The sequence below is a fragment of the Spea bombifrons genome, chromosome 6 (assembly GCF_027358695.1).
Source record: "Spea bombifrons isolate aSpeBom1 chromosome 6, aSpeBom1.2.pri, whole genome shotgun sequence".
Classification (NCBI taxonomy): Eukaryota; Metazoa; Chordata; class Amphibia; order Anura; family Pelobatidae; genus Spea; species Spea bombifrons.
This window is the reverse complement of record NC_071092.1, coordinates 18,908,635-18,934,416: the sequence shown is the minus strand read 5'-3', so window position 1 is coordinate 18,934,416 and position 25,782 is coordinate 18,908,635. Positions and strand designations below refer to the sequence as shown.

Below are 25,782 nucleotides of genomic sequence, written 5' to 3'. Positions count from 1 at the left end.
CCTCCTTTGATATTAGAAACATAGAAACATAGAAAGTGACGGCAGATAAGAGCCAGAAGGCCCATCCAGTCTGCCCAACCTCTGAGTACTCTCCTTTAGTACTTGCCCTTATCCTATATCTAGCTTGGCATTATGCCTATCCCATGCTTGCTTAAATGACTTTACTGTATTAACATCTACCACTTCCACTGGGAGGCTATTCCATGCGTCCACTACCCTTTCCGTAAAGTAATATTTTCTGATGTTACCATTAAACCTTTGCCCCTCTAGTTTATGCTTGTGTCCTCTTGTTGTGGTTTTATTTCTTCTTTTAAATAAACTTTCTTCCTTTACTTTGTTGATTCCCTTTAAGTATTTAAATGTTTCTATCATATCCCCCCTGTCCCGTCTTTTTTCCAGGCTATATAGGTTAAGATCCTTTAACCTGTCCTGGTAAGGTTTATTTTGTAATCCATAAACCATTTTAGTAGCCCTTCTCTGCACTTTCTCCAACATATCTATATCCTTCTGGAGATATGGTCTCCAGTACTGTACACAATACTCCAAGTGAGGTCTCACCAGTGATCTGTACAGCGGCATGAGCACTTCCCTCTTTCTACTGCTAATACCTCTCGCTATACAACCAAGCATTCTGCTAGCATTACCTGCTGCTCTACTGCATTGCACTGCATATTAACTACTTTGATGCCACGGATCATTAAGCAGGGAGTGATCTTCCACAGCAGCACTTTTTTCCTGTGCATTTTTAGGGGAGTTATTTTTATGAAACTCTTTAGAAATTCATTTTTATTATCACATTTTAGGGTTACATTTTTCACCAACTTATTACAGTGTCACAAAGGCTCTTCTTAGAACGATTAACCCCTTCCTTTCCCTAGATCAGTGCTCAGGTAATTCTCAGGATTCCACCCTGTTAGCCTGGACTCTATTTATTTATAGGTGTCATATCCGTTGCAGCCTCTAGAGGCCATCTGTCAGATCACAGCACTGTGTAGACCAGGCATGTCCAAACTTTTTTCGAAGAGTGCCAGATTTGATGAAGTGAACATGTGCGAGGGCCGACCATTTTGCCTGACATTCTTTGAACCATTAAAATTAAATGCAAATTATTAAAAATTATTAACATAATTAAATTATTTTATGCAAAGTTTATTGAAAACGGCATACTTTTCATTTTGTGACTTGGATGACAAATCTAAACAGGTGTTAAATCACTCTGCCTTTAATATAAAAAAACAGGAAGCTAAAATATGTCAGGAACATTGTAAAGTACATTACACAAAGTAATAAAGGTTTGTCTGTCAACTTTTAAGTTCAAAAAATGTGAACAGGAACATAACACCAAGTATACATGTGTTCAAATATATTTAACTGATTTAGACCAACTGACATTAACTGAGATTTTACAATGTATTCATCTCAATTGAAAAAAAAACTTGCCTGCACTAATGTGAAGGGTGAAACTGAGATCTAGACTACAGCACATAGACTAGGTCATCAGATCATGGAATTATAGCACAGTCACGGACAGTCAGGGGTTAATGAAGGGTATGACAGCTTGCTACCACAGATTCCTATATGCTCCCTTGTCTGCTTTATACATGTATCCTGAGTGCACAGCCCTGTCTGCCTGTCAGTGTGTTGTCTGTGCAGTTACTGCTCCTTGTCAAGGTGTTTGGTAGGCAGAAGTTTTTTTTTTTTCTTCTTCAATAGCCCTTAATGCTCGCCCTTGTGGCTGTGTGTGGAAGAGCAAGGAGAAGGGAAGCCCAAATCTTGTGCCGTCCGTGATCTCGCGAGATTTGGGCTTTCCTTCTCCCTGCGCCGGCTGATGACGTCAAGTCCCGTGGCGAGAGATCCCAGGAGTCCTGAGCGGCTCTCAGGGACTTACCGCGGGGGCCGTAAGATCTATATTTGGGCAACTTATCTGTGGGGCCTTATCAGTCCGGAACGAGGGCCGGACTTTGGACATGCCTTGTGGAGACTAACTACTTGACTAGCTGCATCTGCTTACCTGGGTGCAGCCCACCCTCTTAAATACCGGCTGATTAAACCATTCTGGGCATGGATTGCAGTGTATCGGCTTTCTGCTGTAGCTGTGTGTTTGGGCCCTGTTACGTTAAAACAGTTTGTCAAGGGTGAGTCGGGGTCGGAGCTTAGAGACACCGTGTACGACGTAGTAAGGGGCAATCCAAAAAGCAAAGTCCAGTAATCCAGCCAAGGGTCAAGCGTCTGTGAAATCCAATAGGTAAAGGTACAGCAGTAAGGGTTAATCCACAAAGCAAATTCCAGTAAGCCAGCCAAGGGTCAAAGTATGTGAAATCCAATATGAAACAGTACAGCAGTAAGGGTTAATCCAAAAAGCAAAGTCCAGTAAGGCAGCAAGGGTCAAAGTCCGGGAAATCCAATATAGACGTATTCAGCAGCAAGGGTAGAGAACCAGTAAGGTACTTGAACAACCAAGTACTGAAGGTACAGGGCTGCGAGTTTAAATAGCCCGCCAAGTTGCTTCACCTCCCACAACCCCTCCTTCTCCCTCCTCTCACTGAGACTGTCCGTCACTCCCTAACCCCACCCCCTGGTTGCCTGCAGCGGTTTTGGACCGCAGGACACGCCCCCCACCCTGGCTGTCTACAGCGGTCTTGGACCGCAGGACACGCCCCCGTCATTCCACTCGTCCCGTCGCCAACGGAGGCCAGGGTCACGGCCCGCGGCAAGATGAGGCAGTCTGTGACCGCGTGGCACACTGCCGAAGACCGCCGCCAACGGGGCGAACAGGTAGGGACCTGACACAGTTATTTACGGCAGCAGGCTGTCTACCTTAAGCTAGAGTAATTTTTGTTGCTCTGGTGAAACGAAAATGCCTGCAACCATCAAATTTGCGTCTGTTAAGGATGGGAGACCAAAACAAAATCAATCAAGATTGAAGTTCCTGAGCGAGAGAAGTAAGGAAAACGAACAAAGTATGCTGTAGAGGAGGTGCTAATGAAAACACTGGATCTTCAAAACATCTAGTGCATGGAAGACCAAATTAAAGGCACATATATAGTAACACTACTGAACATCGGTGTGTGTCACAACATCTAAGAGTCTCAGAGAAAAGAAAGATGACCCTCGATTGGATGGACTCTGCTTTACATTGCTGTATGGCGGTGAGGAAATCCCTCTTACTGTTCACATGTATAGCCCATATGTGTCTGATGTGACAGACTATCACATGTGTCTATCATAGCCTGGTTATATCAATATTGTAATGATGTATCTAACCCACAGAAGGTACGGAATGAGATGGGGATTTGGAACGGTAAGAGGAGGTTCCTTGTGCAGTTAATACAGCACAAGGAAGGGGTCGATGGAATAGTGCATCCCCCCCAGAGTTTCTCCATCGGTAGCAACAGAGGATACTGTTTCTACCGAGGGATGTCAATCCTGTGCAGGAAGTGCGGGGGGCTATGGGCACACTCAGGAGACCTGCACAGCCGACCCTAGGCCCCTATGCAGGAACTGTGGAGAATGGGGCCACCTCACCGCTAGCGGTGATAAGTCCAAGTTGTGCAAGGGATGTGGCAAGCCAGACCATGTGTATAAGGACTGTCCCAGTAAGCCCCGGCGGTCCTGGGCAGATATGGCTGCTGGACGGCCAGAGAAATTAAATCCAGGTCCAAGTAAGCCCTCCTCTACAGCTGACCCGAAGGAGCCTGTGATGGTGAGGCCGCCTGTGGATGATCCTGCTGTGCTGGTTGCAGTGGAATTAGTAATGCCAAGCAATCGGACGAAGGAAGAAGCTGTTTCGGGTCCAATGGATCTCTCCCCTGTGGTGGGTCCTGCGGAGCCCAATGTGTTTTTAAATCCCTGTGTAGGTCCTTCTACCAGCCATGACAATCACATTCCTGTGGGAGACCCTGAGAGCAGTCCTGACGACAGAGGTGGAGAGCCCAGCAGTGAGATCTCACCATCAAGTCTGGAACAAGTGTTAATTACAGCTGTTGCAGAGGAGACTGTCCAATCTCTAATCTCAATTAACCCTGTGCATATGATTGCTCTGATGGAAGCGGATGTGGAGTATCAAGCTGGTCCCATGCTAAGAGGGGGAGGTCTGACAGTGAATCCTGTTTGGCACCCCTTCTTGAGGCTGAAGTGGAGAAGAAATCCAAAAGTAGAGTTTTCCAGGAGCCCTGGAGATGACACCATAGAATCATCCAAGTGGAAGTCAGAGCTAGGTGACCTTCCGGAGTCGTCTGTCCAGAAGGTGGCTTGAGGCATACAGAGCTGTGCAGGTGGTGCTGGGATGGGACTTTCTCTGTCCGATTCTTTTTTTCACCATGGATTACAGCAGCATATCAGAAATTTCAGACTCTGAAGGTAAGAGGGACGCTGATAAAACACACTAGACTTCTCACACTGGATCTCATTGTTGAGGACCTCTGTCAGAAAGGCTGCTTTGTTCGCATATTTACAGACTAAGTATGCGCATCATTTTCTTACAGGAGTGTGCAATAGATCATGGACTGTTTTGTGGACATTTAAAGAAGGATTGGACCATTGGGCCCTCTTACTGGTCCGGGTCAAATGATGATAAAGCCGCTGGGGTTGGAATCCTTTTTAAGAACAAAAATGTGGTTTTAAATTCTATTATTGAAATTGCTCCCGGGAGAGCAATTTTAATTGATGTTTTTAAAGGTTTTAATGTTCATCTTATGAATGTATATGCTGCACCAGTTAACAATGGAAATTTTAGAGCATATATCCTTCTTTGCTACAGGTTCTTCCCCTCTAATTGTTGGAGGTGATTTTAACTGTATGTTACGAGATGAAAATAGAAGTAGAGGGGATGAGAACCAGAAGGTATATAGAACTTCTCGCCAGCTTAATTTGATTATTGATTTTAGATTGAAAGATGGGTGGTGGCATTTAAAACCCTCTGACCCTAGATATATAGTATCTCACAAAAGTGAATACACCCCTCACATTTTATTATATCTTTTCATGTGACCACACTGAAGAAATGACACGCTTCTACAATGTAAAGTAGTGATTGTACAGCCTGTATATCAGGGTAAATTTGCTGTTCCCTTAAAAATAACACATTCATGTCTAAACCTTGGCAACAAAAGTGAGTACTGTAAATGGTCTAATGGCCAAGTCAGATCCCGCATTGATTTTATGTTGTCCTCTTCTGGTTTTAATCTCTAGGACATGTTTTTAGAAGATCATGTATTCTCAGACCATAAGCTTTTAAAAACTAGCTTTTTAACTCGTAATGAATCTAAAACTAAGAATGGTCTGTAAAAACTTAGTTTATGGTTACTAGAGGACAAACAAATCAGTAATAATTTTAGGGTCTCATGGGCAATGGCGGTGCCAGAAAGACCCGAGTCAGAATTTTTTGGATTGGGAAACCATCAAGTCCAAGATGAAGAATTTTTTTTTTATTGTTGCTGGCAAGAGGAAGAAAAAAAGAGCTAATTAGTTTTTAAAAATCTGAATGTGCGTTTGCAAACTCTTTTTAAGTTGAAAGAGGCTGGTGTATGCAATACTGACTTAACTTATCCCCTTCAGTCCCAGGGGTTTTTGGTATTTCAGTTCCCAGAGCAATTTTGCCATATGTCGGTTCAGCGAATTATTCCCCTTTCCTTCGAATAGTGTACCCATGTAAACTATATATTGTTTGTTTTTTTTTCAAGGAGAGAGAGGGATTTCTTTTGATACCATAGTTAGTTAGCTAAAAATTTAGAATGAGAAATTTAGTAAACACTAGAGAATTTTTTTTTATATATTTTCCCTCTGAATCGTCACAAAATTAGGAAAGTGATGGACAATCCCCTCTAAATTTACCAATTCAGGTGTCCTGATTTCAGAAATACCTAATTTATAAGGAATTTCCATACTTTCCCAATACTTATAGGGAACATACTATAAAGGCAGGGGCATCCAACGTGCGGCCCGCGGTCTTACATTAACCACTATAAAAGGGGGGGGGCATCAATACACAAGGGAGGAGTGTTGGCTGGGGGCAACACATAAATCACTGCACATGGGTGTGGTGGTATAAATGCACAAAGGAGGGCGCCAATACACAAGGGTGTGGGGCAGAACACATTAATCAATACTAAAGGGGGGCCTGGCTGGGGCATTAATACATGAGGGGCAAAAATATAAAAGTGGGGGTTAATGACAAAGCAGTGTAGAAAATATTTTTTTTTATGCTTCTGTGTGGCAGAGCCTGTCCTGGTGTGTGTGTTTGGGTGTCTGTGTGGCAGAGCCTCTCCTGGTGTGTGGTGTGTTTTGGGGGGTCGGTGTGGCAGAGACTGTCCTGGTGTGTGGTGTGTTTGGGGGTCAGTGTGGCACAGCCTGTCCTGGTGTGTGGTGTGTTTGGGGGTCAGAGCCTGTCCTGGTATGTTTTCGGTCATCTGTTTCCTGGCACTTCACTACTTCTGTAGGAATAAATTTAACTATTTAATTTTACTTATCCGGAGTTAAAACGCTCTCCTAAATTTGTAGTCACTTCGGAGGACAAAACTTTCTAGGTCCAGAAATCAGTGAGAGGAAAAGTACAGGTTTTGTGTTATTTACTCTGTTTCCATCTGCATATTTTATTAAAAAGGATCAGTGGCACTTTTCTTTACTGATTATTCCCAGTCCCATCACATAAGATTCGATTCGAGCACTGATGTCATCTTTACAGTATACATCGATGCCGATGAGTTAAGACTCTATTTTACTATTTCCATAAAATGGCCACCAAAATCCTCAGCACCACGTCGGTGATACTCTTAATCCGGCCCTGCCTCCAGTGTGCATCAGCCATCTTAAGTCCAGCTTGTACCCACAGTGTGCTCCAGCCTTGTGCAGTTTTATTTGGCTAAACTTGTTTTAAATGGTTTGTGGACTGACTTTGTTTTACTGTTCGTGACAAAAGCTGATTTTACTTTTTGTACCCTTCGTGACAATGGCCGTTTTAACATTTCTGCGCTGCTCGTGTTTAGCTGTAATTTTCTTCTTTCCCGTTTACTGAACCCACACACATTAGATATTGTTTTTTTCAGGACAAGAAGGGCTTTCTTTAGATGACATTGTTTTGATTGTATCATATTATTTACTATTTAAAAAAAGTAAAAATATGGTGAAAAATTTAGAAAAAAATGACTTTCTAACTTTTAGTTGAAAAATCTTTTACTCATCTATAAAAGGTAATGAAAAAAACCTGCTAAATAGATTCTACTATTTGTCCTGAGTTTAGAAATACCCAATGTTTTTATGTTTTTTTTCTACACATAATGGGGCAATAAGTACAGGTAGCGTTTTGCTATTTCAAAGCCATTTTTTCCAAATCTGGTAATTCTTCCCCCCCATGTGCCATTTCAGGTATCTTTGAAGCCGGCCCATGCAATTTACCACATCAAGTCATATATTTTTGAAAATTAGACAGCCCAGGGTATTCCAAATGCTAGTATTTTAACCCTTTCCAAGCACTAATTCTACCATCAGCCTTTGTCAAACTTTATGGTAGTAATTTTTTTTACATTTGTTTTTTCACACACATTTTACTTTAGGTATGAATAAACAGGTTCTGGTATATGCCGCTGTCACACGACACCCCAATATGTGTTCAGCAACATCTCCTGAGTACAGTGATACCCCACATGCATGGGTTTGTCATTTGTTGGGGGAACTAAAAGGCCACATTTGGTACGTGTGCATTTTTCTAATTGGAAATTAGATGTGTGGCCATCCTTCCCCCCTGTTAATTGGGACATTGTTGAACCCGGCCAATTCAATTTACCCCATCACATCATACATTTTTTAAAAGTAGACACCCCATGGGCATTTAATATGCCAGTATTTTAACTATTTCCATGGGAGAATTGTTTTAAGCTAATGTGCTAATTTTAGGACTTGCTCACAAAAATATTTTATTTTTTTTTGCCTTTTTTAAAACATTTTTAACATTTTTTTTCAACTTGAAGGTTCCCCTGATAGTGACATCAGACGGAAATTATTTTTACATTTTACTGTTTTTTTTACTATTTTTTTCTAATTATTATTAATTTTATTTTTTTTAATTTATTTTTACTAATCACACTGTGATTAGAAAGCTGGGCTCCATTGACTTGCATGGTTGAATGCAGTACCTGTATTCAACCTGCAAGTGGAGCCAGAGTTCTCTAGAGGGTCTGGAGACCTTCTAGCGAACTTTTGCATCTTTATTGTTTTTTTTCCCGGGCCGTCGCCATCTTGCGGATGGTGAAGACTGCGTGCAGCTGCGGCTGTGACCGCTCTCCGGAGCGGTCACAGTCCATCCTAGGGTAAGTGTTTGGTGTCGCTGGATGCCTCCTGATCGAGGCATTCCAGCGACACCATTTAAGTTTAGGAGGTGATCGTTGATCGCCTCCTAAACGCTTTTAAAACAGACATGGCCCCTGGTGCCGATCGTGGCGTTGCTGAATGCCTCGAGGTCGAGGCATTACAGCAACTCCGTATGGGTGAAAAAAAAAATAAAAAAAAAATCGATCACGGATCGATTTTTTTTCACCCGTTTTAACAAATGACGGTCCTGGCACGTCATTGGTCGTTAACGACTTGTTTTTCCATGACGTGCCCGGACCGGCAATTGTCAAAGGGTTAAGTAATTCAGTATTGATAGAATGACATTTAAAAGTTGATCAAAAAACTGTCCACAGTTTTTTCATTATCGCCAAGTTAATATGCATTATAAGCTTAAAGGCCATATTTTCTCTCAGTGAAAAATGAGCGCGGCCCACGCACACACATATTTCTTATGAAGTAGCCCACTGCAGAAAAAAACTTGAACACCCCTGCTATAAGGTGTACATTATTCTTTACAAAGCCGTAGAATTTATACATTAGGTATGATGGGCTTGCAACTCTAATTTTAAACAAATAAACCAAAAATACCCACAAGTATATATTTATGTAAAGCAGACTGTGACGGAACCTTCCGCCACTGGGGCTTTTGGAGGGGACTGATGGCTAGCCTCCTGCCTGCTGACAATGGGCCCTGACATTAGAAGGGGTCAGGGGAGGGGTGGCAGCCTAAGGCCTGGGGTGCAAGTCTAGTCAACTGGCCTACTGCACCATCAAAGCGGCTGAGAGCGACATTGAAAGCGGCCGTCGTGCGGCAGTCACTCCACCAGCGCCTAATTAAAGTGGCCGGTGTGCACACACAGCATGCCTCAGCTCTTCATCACACCCCTTTTAAGACGTGGGAAGAGGAGCTGAGGCATGGCCGTTGGGTCTGACAGCCGCATGATGCAGGGGCGTACCTAGAGTATTTGGCACCTGTGGCAGATCCTGTATGTGCCCCCCCCCCACAAGCACACACTTTAAAACTGCATAGTTTCTATGGTTAGGCAAACATTGACAGGGGTACAGCAAAATTGTTATCATTATATACTTAGGGATTATGCGGTACCACCTTCAATGTGTGCCTATACATTGAGCCAGGCACTGACAACCCCTATCACTATATACTAAGCCAAACATTGATGTGGTGTAGGCTTACCACTTTAGTGACTGGCATAGTATATAGTAAGGATGCACCGAAATGAAAATTCTGGACTGAAACTGAAAATTCAGCATTCACTTGGCCAAAACTGGAAAAAAAAAAACAATATTAACACATATATATATATATATTATATATATATATATATATATATAACAACAATCACGATCATGCCCAGGTTCTAGCATGTGCTGGCTGACTTAGCATGATAGGAGTGTGATTGGTGTTTGCAATTATATATATATATATTTATTAATAGTGTCATTGAATTATTCTGTCCAATAAAAGTGTTAACAGACCAAAGCTGGACCAAAAAATAATTTATAACAGCAATCACGCTCCTATCATGCCTAGGCAGCCACTACATGCTGGAATCTGGGCATGAAAGGAATGTGATTACGGACTCCCTATGCCAAGCTATCCTCTTCTTCCTGTCCTTCCGGTGTACTGAGCGCTGAAGACGGTGGGCATGGCTTCAGTATTGTGCGTCGGGATTTGACATCAAGTCCCGGTGCACAGCCACAGTTGCCGCGCACATCGTTTCTGAAGGCGTGCCGGCATGGTGGCACCCCTCAGATGAGCGGCAGCAGGGGCGGACCGTCCCCCGCCCCGCCAGGTACGCTACTGGCATGACGGCCGCATTCAATCCTGCTCGCGGCCGCTTAGTTTTTAACTTTGCGGCTGCACTGAATGCTCGTCTGCCGGTCGTCCGGCCCCCCGGCCCAGCCCGCCCCTGGAAGGGGTTCTATTCTTGGGGAAGTGGGTACAGGGACCCACTTTTTACTGATTTTCCCTATTATATGTTTTACCACATTTTCCACACAGAGACTCAGAACTGTAAATGCCAGCTGGACATCCTGGTGTAAGAAGGCCGATTATCTGGGTTGTGAAGAAATGTATTAATGTGTTAGGTGCTAGTACTGCCATTCACTGTCTTTTGTGTAACCCCTACTGCTGTGTATATAATAACTAAATACACAGCCAGTAGCTGTCAATCCTGTTAGCTCTATGTCCTAGCCATTGTTTATTTCAATTATATGTCTGTCATCATTCTAGGTCTACCTCCCCAATTAATGTAATTATTTATGTCTCATGTAATTCTGTCCTTCCCCCGGTATTGTGTTGCAGGATGTGATCTAATTACTTCGTTCCTGACATGGTAATTAGATCCCGTGACATTTGTCTTGCCCCTTTCTTACTTGCATATATACCGTGTTTCCCCGAAAGTAAGACAGTGTCTTACTTTCTTTTTATCCCTAAAAGCCCCACTATGTCTTACTTTCGGGGTATGTCTTATATTGGGAAAAAATTGAGAGTGATGGGAGTTATGATGTACTTTTAGAGCATAATTAGATCATGAAAAAGACATTGGAAATGGTACAGCATAACACCCATCACTCTCACACACTTACCAATCAACACACCTACCAATCCACACGTATACCAATCCACACACATATACACCAATCCACACGTATACACAAATCCACACACATATACACTAATCCACACACATATACCATTCCACACACATATACACCAATCCACACACATATACACCAATCCACACACACATATACACCAATCCACACACACATATACACCAATCCACACACACATATACACCAATCCACACACACATACACCAATCCACACACATATACACCAATCCACTCTCACTTAATGCTTTCCTACCTTTCCTTTCTTCTTTCAGCTTCTTTTCCTCCTCTTCTTCAGTTCTTGTCTCCTTCCGGGTCAGAGGGCACGGACAGCGGTGGGCGCGGCTTCAGTGTTGTGCGCCGGGATCTGACAAGAAACCCCGGCGCACAACAGCTGTTGCCGCGCAGATCACAAGGGAGCGGTATCGGAGGTCATTAACAGACCTCCGGCTCCCTTGAGTGATTTTAAGCCGGGTTGAACCCGGCTTAAAATCACTCAAGGGAGCCGGAGGTCTGTTAAAGACCTCCGATACCACTCCCTTGCGAGCCTGCTCCTCCAGCGGCGGACATTACTGTCCGTCTCTGGAGGGGTGCCGGGTGCCGCAGGTTGGCACCCCCTGGAGTGTGGCGCCCTGTGCGGTCGCACACCCCAAAGGTCGGCCCTGCTCTAAGGGGCCGGCCTTAGGGGTCTGCGGCCGCACAGGGTTTAAATAAAAACATCGGGGGTTTTTTTTCAACTTTATTTAACATCCTCCATGTTAAATAAAGTTAAAAAAACTTTATTTAACATCCTCCATGTTAAATAAAGTTTTTTTTAACTTTATTTAACATGGAGGATGTTAAATAAAGTTAAAAAAAAACCCCGATGTTTTAATTTAAATCCTGTGCGGCCGCAGACACGTAAGGCCGGCCTTGGTGGGGACTTCCCGGCCCCTTAGAGTGGCGGACCCGGCAAATCCCCCGTGTTTCCCCGAAAGTAAGACATATGTCTTACTTTCGGGGTACGGCTTATATTAGCTGACCCCTCTGAAACTCCCGATACGTCTTACAATCGGGGGTGTCTTACTATCGGGGAAACACGGTAGTTCTTGTGTTTGGTTCAAATAAACTAGTTCCTGTTTTACCTCACTACGAGTCCTGCCTTGTTAATGAGGTAAACCTCGGTGCTGCCCTTATCAGGGCGGTAGGGCGCTGTATTGCTATACTTCCGTATACTACAGTGCCGCAGAGGTTCCTGAGAGGCTGTATTTCCTGCTGTCGTCGGCAATATTTCAACCTGATGATCCAAATCTTGTATGTCCGGTGACTATGGGCAGAAGGAAGCAACGTTCAACGGGTGTACCTATCGGGGTACAGGTCATTCTCATCACACAGACAACACAGACTATTGTACCAAGGGTATTTGGGCACTCTCCATGCAGCTATTTGGCTACCAATCACTGTACAAAAAAATCACTAACATGTTTCAGCATGTGAGTAGAGTGAGAAACATGGTTTCTCACTCTCCTCCCTGCGATCCCCCTGCACCAGTCACACTGTGATCTCTATGCAAGTCACCACAGACTTGTAGAGATTACAGTGTCTGTGATCAGTGCCTCATCGGATCGATCGGATAAACCAGACAGATATCTAGACAGACCCTGCAGGGGATATCCTGTCCTCCAGGTGACGTCAGCAGTGACGCGACCGGGATCGGATCGGGCATTTAAAACTGTAAGTGCCGGCAGCTGTTACAGGAGATCAGGAAAACAGGAAACAACAGCCTGATCTCCCTGCCGCTGCAAGAAGGTCAGGACAAACAGTTACCTCCATCTGTGTTTCTTGAGATGCGTTTTATGGATGTACCGGTATGTCTATAGGGGACTGAAGGGGTTAAATATGGAAAAAATGTTTACACGTGACTTAATATTTACTAATAACACTTTTTTCCTATAGGGTAGTTCTTTTATATTCAGGCTTTTTGTTATTTTTTCCAAATGAATATTCAAATTTTGGGAGGTCATCTTATAATCGAGTAAATACGGTAGGTATACCAGGACACCTGAATTGAAAGGAAGTTTTTTCTTGTCTTCTCTCTCTCACCCTCCAAAAGCCTTCTGATTAGAGGGCATTTTATGCGACTGAAGGAATAACAAGAATGAAACCCCCATGCTATAAGGGCAGAGAAGACACACACAGACACTAAACTTTGTGCAGGAGTACCAGCGAACAAGAGAATTTTGACACACAGCACAGAATTGTTTAACAGCACTATATTCTTTTTGAAAGGTCAAGTGAATTTCCTGTGCACATGCATCAATGCCCATGAAGGGTTACCATGCATATATGCAAAAATTAGAGAAGCATACTGTGACGGAGACCCGTACAGATGGGCTGTTAACACATACAGAAATACCAGTAGAAAAGGGGCCATGCTACAACTAAAAGAAACCTGCTTACCACTTGATGGAGTGTTTGCCCAACCTCCCCTTTGTTTAATAACTAAAATTCTCTCTCTGATTATATGTTTTACTTCAGATATCGCTACTTTCCTACCTGCTGACATCAATTACTGGTACTTCTACCTGTGTTAGTAGTTTTTTTGTTTTTTTTTAACAATTCATGTACATTGCTCTCCAGTGCTTATTTGGAAGTGACAGACATTTTTTTTTTAAATGTTCTTGAAACAAGTTTCATCTTAAAAAAAAAAGTCCATGAAGTCAATACGCATTAACACAGAAAAACTGCACAGAATACAACATTTCACTTCAGATATTACTTACAGATTATCTTCTTCCAGTTCATAGTCCAGATCAGAAAACATTTTTGTAATCAAATCTCTTGTATCACCTATTTGATAACAAAATCACATATTGTTAATATGAGTGTTATGGGACACTGTATGAGTGTCATGTGACAAAGTATGGAAAATATTTTGAAGAATATGTTAACTGCGATCACACGCATATACACATACACATACACATTTATATATATATATATATATATATATATATATATATATATATATATATATATATATATATACAGTCGTGGCCAAAAGTTTTGAGAAGTATTGGTCTTCACAAAGTTGAGGTTTAGTGTTTTTGTCAGATGTTACTATGGTATACTGAAGTATAATTGCAAGCATTTCATAAGTGTCAACAGCTTTTATTGACAATTGCATTAAGTATTATGCACAATATTTGCAGTGTTGACCCTTCTTTTTCAAGACCTCTGCAATCCACCCTGGCATGCGGTGAACTAACTTCTGGGCTTGGCAGGTCATGGCATTAACCCCTTCAATCCCAGGGGTTTTTGGTACCTCAAAGCCCAGAGCAATTTTGCCATTTTTGGGGTATGTCGGTTTAGCGATTATTCTCTGTTCCTGTGAATAGTGTACCCATGTAAACTATATATTGTTTTTTCAAGGAGAGATAGAGCTTTCGTTTGATACCATAGTTGAATGATTAGCTGAAAATTTAGAATGAGAAATTTAGTAAAAACTAGCGAAGATTAGAAAAATAAACTATTTTCTTTTTACATTTTCCCTCTGAATCCTCACAAAATTAGGTAAAGTGATGGAAAATCCCCTCCAAGTTTATCAATTCAGGTGTCCTGATTTCAGAAATACCTAATTTATATAGATTTTCCAGACTTTCCCAGCACCAGGGAGCATACTATTAGGTGTACAATTTTGTATTATTTTTATGCCTATGGCTTAACGGGTTTGGGGGTTGTGAACGGGGGCAGGATGGTTATACTGGCTAGATGTTATGCTAGGGCAATGGGATGTAAGGTTTTTTTAAGAATTTTTTTTATTATCTTTTTTTATATATTTTTTTTTAAAAAAAAATTATTTTATTTTTTTTACATTTTTTTGTATTTTTTATATTTTTTTTTTACACAGTAATGGTAAGAGGTCCTCCTAGGGACCTCCTGAACATGCCAGTGATGTCACAGTGACATCACAGCTCACATTATAATTTTTTTTGTATTATTTATAATATTATTTTAATGATTTATTTAATATTATTTTTTAAATGAATTAACTTTTTTTTTTTTTCAGCTTTTCCGTTTCAGGACGGGAGGGGGAGTGAGAGAGATGGTCTCTCACTCCCCTCCCCGCAATCCCCCTGCACCGATCACACTGTGATCTCTATGCAGGTCCTCACAGACCTGCATAGAGATCGTAGTGTCTCTGTGCCTCATCGGAGGGCAGGAAATCCCCGCAGTGGATATCCTTTCCTCCGATGACCTTCCGGGTTACGTCAGCAGTGACGCAACCCGGAAGGGAATGCCCGATCGCGCGTTTGAAACTGCGCGATCGGGCAGTTTACCGGTAACAGCTTACCGGCTTTCATGCCGGAAGCTGTTACAGGCGATCGCACAGCAGAAAGCCGGCAAAGCCGGCTTCTGCTGTCAGTAGGGAGTCCAGGCTGTCAAACGACAGCCTGGTCTCCCGTGCAGCGGCAGGGATGTGTCCCTGAGGCTGCACGAAGGGCTGGACGTACCGGGACGTCCATAGGGGTTTCTTTGTGGGCGTTTTTTGGACGTCCCGGTACGTCTATAGGGGAACAAAGGGGTTAAACAAGCATAAACAGTGTTGCTGTAATGCCTCGGTGTTCCATTTAACTTACAGACAAACATTGCATGTAGTACATTTGATATATATATTTTTTTAGAACAAGTAGGGATACTATTATTCGAGACAAATTATTATTGAACCCACAACAAAAATGATCCCTGGAGTCCGACTCATCAGTTATCATAAAGATGTCAAATTTATGTTTGCATATGTTTTTATTTTTAATTGGGTGGAGAAGGTTTTCAGAATGATTTAAATTCCCCCCACTGCATTTGCAACGGGGACAACACGTTAGGCTTGACAAATTTGTTGTGAATCCAGATACCAGCTAAAAAAGTTAGGAGCCAGGATTTTTTTTTAAAACTAACAGTTGGTCAGGAGTGATCTGATCATCATCAGCCCACTTACTAAACTCACATCGTTTGACCTGGAAGCACCCCGGACTTTCAGGTCAGTGCTGTTTTTTTTGTTTGTTTTGTTTGTTTTAACTCTTTCAATGCTGATGTTCCATTGGAGCACAGCATTGACTGATATTTAGTCCCCACAAGCTTGTGGGGACAAATGTTAACCCCTGCAATGCCACGAATGTGTCATACACAATTGTGGCATTGAAGGGGTTAACGCTGCACTGTCGCTCTCATGGAGCGATCAGGCAGCAGGGGAGGGTTGGGGCTGGTCTCCACACTCATGTGGAGACTGAAGAACCCTCTCCCCCTGTCCCTGAAGCTGCCTCTGGCAGCTGGCACGCAATTGCTGGTCTATAGACCAGCCATTGCAGGGGGGGAGTCTCTTTGATGACTGCTGTAGGCTTCCATGCCTACAGAAGTCATCAAAGGGCTTGTGGGGGCTCATTTTGCTGTTGCTGGTCTGCCTGGAAGCTTCCAGGCAGACCACCAGCAGCAGAGCCCCGTACAAAACGGGAATTAACCCCTAAAATGCGGCATTGAAGGGGATAACGCTGCACTTTCGCTCTCATGGAGCGATCAAGCAGCTGGGGGTGTTGTGTCAGGTCCCCACACAGCTTCCCTGAAGCTGCCTGTGGCAGCTGAAAACACGATTGCTGGTTTTCCTGCAACCGCGTTTTCAGCCTACAGGATCACTCCGTTGGGAGTGATCACAGGCTCGGGGGCGGGCTCGAAGTGGCTGTGCTGGTCTGCCCAGACTCCTGGGCAGACAGCAGCAGCAGCGTCCCCGCGTGGTGACGCGGGGGAAATTTTTTGTGGATGTAAGACAAACAACTAGGCGCCAGGACAAAATTCTCTGTCGCCATGGCAACCTGGCGCCTGGGATTTGTCGAGCCATGCGTTATCATATGCATTAACACGTATAGTGCAAACTAACTGCATGGTACATAGCTGGCTCTGAAAGACTACAGTTCCAGCTGTACACTATGTACATAGCAGGATGTAGTGGGGTCTTCACTCCATTATCACAGAGAAAACTATTCTATAGTGCAGGAGAGGCTGCTGGTCAGCTATAGCTTTTTAATTCCAGGAGGTAGTCTTGGCTTCCTCAAAAAACAAAACAAAAAAAAAAAGAATACTGGTAAGAATTCAGAAGCTTCTATGACAGCAAAAAAACAAAGTTATAGTACGATGATGGCTGCCTTAGTGGAGAAGCCAACACAAATGGTACATCCTAAACTGATATCCCCTACCCCCTGTCAGCATTGCTGTTTTTCTGTTGAACGATCATTGTAATGGCTGCCGGCAAGCCGTTACCCAAGGAATGTTCCGTTCTGGGAGACAGCTATGTTGACGTCAATCAGGTTATAAATAAAAACAAACCTCCCTCTCAAAAAAAATATACATAAATAAACAAACAATAAAGTGAGTATCCATACTGCACCGATAATAGTGCAAAAATAAAAAAGATACGGTGGAATGCAAATTAACAAAAACCCCTAAGGAGTTAAGAAACACGTTATGTATTTGCTGGAATATAAGACAAGGTATAAGACATTTGCTCTGAAAAATACCCCTCGTCTTATATTTGAGGTTGTCTTATAATCAGACTTCAAATAGAGGTCCGACTACAAGACAGCGCTGCAGGGGACCTGTATCCTCTTCTATGGCTGCTGTGAATGTCTGCGCAACGCACACAGTTGCTGCCCTACAATTCTGCCGGGGCATATATATATGTATTTGATGAGCTTGTTAATTTACAAAAAAAGTACAAGCTATCTGTAGTTTTAACAAGCTAGTTTCGCCAAGACAAAAGTTGAAATGGTGACAGTTGCCCCTTATTATGTACCATTCTATCCCAAATATCTAAACAGCTATATAAACAATACGTGAAAGCTGACAAATCATGCATTCACTGTAAATTCTGTCGTTTTGTATTTGAGTTTGCATCGAGTAAGCAGCTGATAACAATCAACATTTTCTTGATGCCCCCGCCCATATCAATAATCTACCACCAACGAATGATTTTAATCAAACCCAACCACCCCACCAATCACGAACATATTGTTAAATACCTGAATTAGCTTTCCACGCAGTCTTTCAAACGCCACTTCCGTACTCGCTATAGCACATGCGCCCTACTCACTGTAGGTGAGATTTTTTTAAACAACTTTATTAGCAGACGTTCACGTGGAACAAGTCCTCCGGCATAATCGAGTCTCCTCGTTATTGTACGTTTGATGTATGCTATATATCTATATATATAGATATATAGATATATATTATTACATATTTCATATAATTTTTTGGAGGTATGTGTGAAACAAATATATTCAGGTTTTGTATAATGCCTCAGAAGAAAATATATTACAGGGTGAAATTACAAGAAAACTTAAGTACACACAAATAGTGAAATGTAGCACAGGGCTACAGCACACGGATCAATTACTCCAGAGCCCCACATACTGTCCATACCTCTCATCTGTAACATGAAGCAGTGATATGATCAGGTCCTGCAACATGTACCAATCACCCTCCCTCACTGACACTACATGTCCGAAAATGACATCACTTCTGGGCACACTGTCAGTAAGTAAGGGTGATTGCTGCACCTGTGGGACTAGGGTGACCACATTTCCTGGGTTGCCTGCAATAGTCTAGCAATGGGACTTCAAGTCTGGGAAGTCTCTGTCCAGGACAATGCATTGTTCCAGAATGATAACTCTAAGCAGAGCAGTATCTTGGAGTGCACTTTATAGCCATAACACTGCTCAATAATCTTTGTGGGCTAGGCTGGTTGAGGGAGCTATAAAACCAGCAAAGGTGTCAGGCTGTGTGAAGAGGGTGACCATATTTCTTAATTGCTATTCAGGGACACTTTGAAGAGTGCATTGCATCAAAGTTTTGCTTGGGACTGGTGCTGAGGATTTTGGTGGGCCTTTTTATGAAAATAAATAAGACAGGACAGACTCTTAACTCCTCGGCTCCTCAAGTTGAAAGCAGCTGTCGTGCGGCTGTAAGACTGCATCCGCCGGCCACCTAACGGAGTTAAAGCTGCCAGCGGAGGTGGTTTTACAGCCACCTCTGGGGGGATAGTATTCCCCCATCAGATACCTCTTTTTTCTCCCCAATATCCCTTAATATTAATGTGTGAAGTATGTGTGATAAATGGAATAAATGAGTATTTAAATGTTTGTGAATGAGTGTGTGATGTGGTGGTAGCATGACATAGGGAGGCTGTACATCCCCAGGTTCCAGCATGTACTGGCTGCCTTGGCTTGATAGGAGTGTGATTGCTGTTAGCAGTTATATATATATACCTCCAGAAATGCCTTTTAACCCCCTATATGCCAGTCTGCCCCATGATATGCCTTTTAACCCCCTATATGCCACTCTGGCATATAGGGGGGTTAAAAGGCATATCATGGGGCAGAGTGGCATATAGGAGGGTATACGACATTTCTGGAGGCAGAGTGGCATATAGAGGGTTAAAAGGCACATCATGGGGCAGACTGGCAAATAGGGGGTATAAGGCATTTCTGGGGGCAGAGTGGCAACCCTGGGGGCAGATGTGCATAACTGGGGCGGCAGGTTGGCAAATAAAAGGAAATAAAAAAAATATATATTTTTCTCAATCATAGCTTTTATTAAATATGAAAAAATTGTTTACATGAATTAATATTTACTAGTAAAACTTTTTTTTCCTATAGGGTAGTCTTATATTCAGGCTTTTTGTTTTTTTCCTAAAATAATATTTAGATTTTGGGGGGTCGTCTTATAATCAGGGTCGTCTTATAATCGACCAAATACGGTACATTACTATAAATATATTCCTGAATAAAAATACTAACAATACAGTAAATGATAAATATAACCTCTCTGAAATATTAACCCCTCAAGGACCAGGCTGTTTTGTACCCTTCGTGAACAAGGCTGTTTTAACAATTTAGCGGTGCTCATGTTTAGCTGTAATTGTCTCCTCTCCCATTTAGCGTACCCACACAAGTTATATATTGTTTTTTTTTCAAGATGAGATGGGCTTTCTTTAGATATATTTTTTTGATCATATCATCTAATTTCCTATAATTAAAAAAAATATGATGAAAAAAGCACATTTAAAAAATCTTTTACTCATCTAAAAAAGCTGATGAAAAAACCTGCTAAATAGTGTAACGGGTTCACCAAGAGAGCTGTAGTAACTCCCAGAGATTACCCACATGTATCCTCCTGTTGTCCCCGGAATTACTTCCAGCACCAGCCAGCATGCGCACTTTGGAATCCTGCTATGTGTACCCAATAAGTAGACACAACCACCTTGATTTGAGTACAGCAGGAATGAACAGTTTATTGATGTAAAACATAGACTCATATATCCAGAGAACTGCATTAACATAAATTAACAGATACATGCCTACAACCCAACCTTTAATCCCCAGGCAGCAATCCTATTGATGGGATTAATTAAACAATGGAGTTCCTGCCTGTGCTATCTTTGTTTGACAGCCAGGCTGGAGCCATCTCTGAGTACCTTGGGGCCCTGTATGACAGATCATTCTGTCACAAATAGAATCTACTATTTGTTCTGAGTTTAGAAATACCCAATGTTTTGAGGGGAAACATCCGCATTTGAAGAGGAAATAGGTGGGGAGTAGGTCCTGTGAAGACCCCGCTTCGAGTGTTGACCTGGAGAGTTCCCAGGTATGGTTACAGGGCAATAAGCACAAGTAGCATTTTGCTATTTATAAACCATTTTTTTCCAAATCTGGTCATTCTCCCCCATGTGCTATTTTGGACATCTTTGAAACCGGCCAAAGCAATTTACCCCATCTAACCATATAGTATTGAAAATTAGACACCCCAAGGTATTTCAAATGCTGGTATTTTAACCCTTTCCATGCACTTATTTTATCACCCGCTTTGTCAAAATTTGTTTTTACCAGACTGGACCAGAGCATGGACCAGTTTGCGTTAGCTCTTCAGACCTTGTTGCTTCATACTGTGCATCTGGCTGCGCCATCTCAGCTACCCACGGCACAGGCTGCCCCTATACCTGCTGCTGTTCCTGCTCCATCTGCCACTGCTGATTCCGGTGCTGCTAGAGGCATGACTGGGTCCGCCCCGCTTCCCCAGTGTTATGGGGGCGACCCTAATCTGTGCAGAGGTTTCCTGAACCAGGTCAGTATCTATCTGGAGATGGTACCTCAGGCCTTTCAGGTCTGACAGGAGTAAGGTGGGCTTCGTGATTTCCTTACTCTCAGACAGGGCCTTGGCATGGGCTTATCCCCTTTGGGAGACAAAGAAACCTGTAGTACATAATTACCCTAAGTATCGATTTTCGTACCCTGGCTGATGAGGTTGGCTGGAATAATGAGGCTCTCGTAGCTGCTTTCTCTAATGGGCTCTCAGATACGGTTAAGGATGAGATTGCGGCCCAGGACCATCCCAGTGATTTGGAGGAATTGGTCTCTTTTTGCATCCTTATTGACTCCCGAATCCGTGAGAGAACATCCTTCCGGGAGTGCCTGCGGAGGCCTCCTATCCGGATAGCCCCAAGCTTTTCGTCCCCACCCATGCCTCTCCTCCCACGCCTCCTGGTCTCGACTCCTTGGGCGATGGGGAGCCCATGCAGCTTGTGTTTTCCCGTCTTTCGGTTGAGGAGAGGGCCTTTAGGAGGAGTCTAGGTGGGCCTTGCTTGGGGTAAGAGTTCCGCCATTGCAAAGGCACTCACTGACTCTGGGGCTGCGGGTCTCTTAATTGACAGCACCTTTGCCCAGAGGCACTCCATCCCGTTGCAGCTTCGTTCTGCTCCACTTGCCATTGAGGTGATCGATGGCAGATCCCTACAGCCCCTGCAGGTCACCCACTAAACCGCTCCTTTGTCTATGGCTATAGGGGCTCTCCATCATGAAATTATACAACTCCAAGTGATCCACTCTCCTCATTATCCTGTGGTCCTAGGATATCCGTGGTTGCACAAACACAATTCCGTGTTTGATTGGGTAAGGGCCGAGGTAACAGCATGGTCGCCCAATTGTTCCAAGACATGCCTATGGAGAGTGGTGAAGGTGCTAACCACTTCTTCAGTCTCCACTTATTACCAAGCTTGAAAGGGTCCAAGGTTTGTAATAAGCTTGACCTGCGACGGGTGTATAATTTAGTAAGGATAAAGGAGGGCCATGAATGGAAAACTGCGTTTAACACCAGGAGTGGCCATTATGAATACCTTGTTATGCCCTTCGGTCTCTGCAATGCCCCAGGGGTTTTCCAGGAATTCATAAATGATGTCCTCCGGAACATGCTCCAAAAATGCGTCGTGGTATACCTAGATGACATTCTAATCCATTCCGCCTCCATAGAAAGCCACCACGCTGATGTAGCCCGAGTCTTGCATAGGTTACGAGAGAATAATCTCTTTTGCAAGTTCAAGAAGTGTGAGTTCCACCGCAAACAAGTCACCTTCTCCCGGTACGTAATTTCAGAGGTCAGTTTCGCTATGGACCCTGACAAAATCACGGCTGTTCTTGAGTGGCCATGACCTCGGGTTCGCCAACTACTACAGGAAATTCATTCGTAATTTTTACTCAATTGAATAGTCAGGGTCACGAGCAAAGATCATCCCCACTGCTCATACGGCCATACAGGAGGGGGGGGGCTTAAGGGAGTAAGGGGGGAGGAGTAGGTCCTGTATGTTCTATAAAAGCCCCAAACACCATGCCATTAGTGCTTGCTTGTTGCATACTGTGTGGTTTACCTTGTGTACTCCTACCAGTCGTTCCCTTAAAGCTACAGTCCCTTTTGAATACCTATTTGCCATTTGACCTCTTGGCTTCTGACCTTGGCTTGTTCCTGGACTTCGTGAAACTCTATTTGACCCCGAAAAAAACACACAACACAGTGCAGCTCACGATCAAGATAACGAGGTTAACTGAAACACCACCTATACCTCAAGTGGAATCAACACATGGAAAAATACTAAAACAATTGTATCAGTCCTCAGTAAACCACAATGGCATTTGGGAATGACAGTTTAGGGACATAAGAAAATTCTAGAAATGTATGTGACAGTATAAAAACCACTTTTAATAAAATCACAACTGTCAGTCTAAAAAACCACAGTGCCCTTGTGGCTGCTTTATTACCACAAAAATAATAGACAGAAAAAAATATCATAAAACATATAAAAATATAACACTACTGATCAATATTGGTACACGGTTCAGGCTTAATGAATATAAAGTCCCATATAAGGAAAGCCTGTAAAGCCAATAAAAAAAGGAATACCGTATTGGCTCGAATATAGGCCGCACTTTTTTCCCCCACTTTAAGTTTTTAAAGTGAGGGTGCGGCCTATATTCGGGGTCTAGCGCCCGACGCCCGGGACATGCAGTCCCGGGCGCCGGGCAGGCAGCGGGGTTAAGATACAGATCCCCCGCAGCGGTGCAGGGGACCTGCATCCTTCTCCCCGATACGCTCAGACAGCATCCCCTGCCAGCACTTCCCACGGGGGGGGGTGCCGGCACGGGAGGTTATCTAAGCGTTTTACCTCTGCCCACCCCCGACTTACCGGAGCAGACTCCCGGGTGTCTTGCGGGGCCGGCGGGAGACATCTACGCAATACACGCATGCAACTTCCGGTACTGGTACCGGAAGTTGCATACGCGTATTGCGTAGATGTCCCTCGCCGGCCCCGCAAGACACCCGGGAGTCTGCTCCGGTAAGTCGAGGAGGGGGGGGGCAGAGGAGGACAGTGGCAGCGTATCTCGGGGAGGGAGGACAGCGGCAGCGTATCGCGGGGAGGGAGGACAGCGGCAGCGTATCGCGGGGAGGGAGGACAGCGGCAGCGTATCGCGGGGAGGGAGGACAGCGGCAGCGTATCGCGGGGAGGGAGGACAGCGGCAGCGTATCTCGGGGAGGGAGGACAGCGGCAGCGTATCTCGGGGAGGGAGGACAGCGGTAGCGTATCTCGGGGAGGGAGGACAGCGGCAGCGTATCTCGGGGAGGGAGGACAGCGGCAGCGTATCTCGGGGAGGGAGGATAGCGGCAGCATATCTCGGGGAGGGAGGACAGTGGCAGCATATCTCGGGGGGGGACAGAGTGGCAGCATGTTTTTTTTGGTGCTTTTTTAAAGAAAAAAACTTTTTCTTTAAAAAAGCACCAAACTTTTAGGGTGCGGCCTATATACGGGGGCGGCCTATATCCGAGCCAATCCTATGAAAAAATAAATCTTTGATAGAATAATGTTTTGTATCCAGTTATAGGTGCCTGTAAAAAATTGTATCCAACTAAAAAAGAATTTGTAGCAATTGTCCTGCAACATAAATTTGTATCAACAATGTTTCAGCTTTTTTAATAGGATATATTCCTTTTTTATTGGCTTTACAGGCTTTCCTTATATGGGACTATATATTCATTAAGCCTAAACCGTGTACCAATATTGATCAGTAGTGTTATATTATTATATGTTTTATTTTATTATATTTTTTGTATTTTTTTCTGTCTATTATTTTTGTGGTAGTAAAGCATTTTTGTGGTAGTCCTTCCTGGTATCCCCGTCACAAACGATGGGCGGTACATACGGGGGCGAACCACGCCCCCTCTCTTATAGCTTGCCTCCCGGGAGGCAACGTAACGTAGCTAGCGTTACGTCACCCGTTGGGGGCGGAGCTTGGGTGAAGCGGCAGATTCAAAAGCCGAGCACTGACTTCCATTCAGTGCTCGGTTATTGTTCCAGCTGAGCAGTGCCTGTACTAGTATACTTACCTGATTGTCTCTCCGTTGCTGAATTGTGCCTGTCCCTGACCTTTGCTGCCTTCTCCACTCCTGACCCGGCTTGTATGATAACCATCTCTGTTGCTGACCCGTGCCTGTCCCTGACTTCGCTGCCTTCTCCATTCCTGATCCGGCTTGTATGACAACCATCTCCGTTGCTGACCTGTGCCTCTTCCTGACTTCGCTGTCTTCTCCATTCCTGATCCGGCTTGTATGACAACCATCTCCGTTGCTGACCTGTGCCTGTTCCTGACTTCGCTGCCTTCTCCACTCCTGACCCGGCTTGTCTGACAATTCTTCTATTTATCAGTGCCTTTTCTGCATACTGGGTTCCTCACTTGTATTCTCAAGAACTTTCCAGTATGGAACCCGCAGGATTGGCTGAAGCTGTTGCAGCACTTACCCAACAGATGGGTACGTTTACTCAGTCTCTGCAAGATATTCAGACTGGACAAAATCAGCTCAGGCAACAGATGCATCACCTGCAGTCCAATCCTAATGTTCCAGGAGATCCGTTTCAGGCTCCCTCTATGAGTCAAGAAAATATGGGTTTCCAGGGAGCATCCGCCCCTGAGCCTATGCCTGAAAAATTTGCTGGTGACCGCAAGAAATACACCACGTTCATGACATCATGCCAAATAATGTTTAATTTGAAACCAAGAACGTATACTTCAGACTATATTAAAATTCACACGGTCATTGCTTTGTTGGCAGAAGAACCCCAGCTCTGGGCCCACCATCTACTGCATAGCAACAGTCCTATACTGGAGACATGGGCTTCTTTCCGCTAAGCCATGGAGGCTCTATATGAAGACCCTTTTAGGACCACCTCTGCTACCAGTACATTAAGAGCCCTCAAGCAAGGAAAAAGACCAGTGGAAGAATATATAGCTGAATTCCGACGTGTTTCCATGGAGACCACATAGAATGAATCAGCGTTACATGATCAATTCCGGTTGGGGTTATCCGATAACATCAGAGACGAATTGGCTCGCACCAGCATTCCAAATTCCCTCGATGAATTTGCCAGGCTCTCCATTCAAATTGATAGGAGATTACAGGAAAGAAAGGCAGAACGGC

General features: G+C 43.7%; 1 protein-coding gene across 1 annotated transcript in view; it reads right to left on the bottom strand.

Moving 5' to 3' along the window:
* Window positions 1-18,081, bottom strand: part of PICK1 (protein interacting with PRKCA 1) — a 229,232-nt gene extending 211,151 nt beyond the window's left edge. Inside the window, exons 1-2 of the mRNA XM_053469072.1 lie at window positions 18,009-18,081; window positions 13,725-13,791 (exon numbers count right to left, since the gene is read on the bottom strand). Of these exons, the coding sequence (XP_053325047.1) occupies window positions 13,725-13,765 (41 nt within the window). The 5' untranslated portion in view covers window positions 13,766-13,791; window positions 18,009-18,081. The remainder of the gene's footprint in view (window positions 1-13,724; window positions 13,792-18,008) is intronic.
* Between the last annotated feature and the right edge of the window lie 7,701 nt (window positions 18,082-25,782).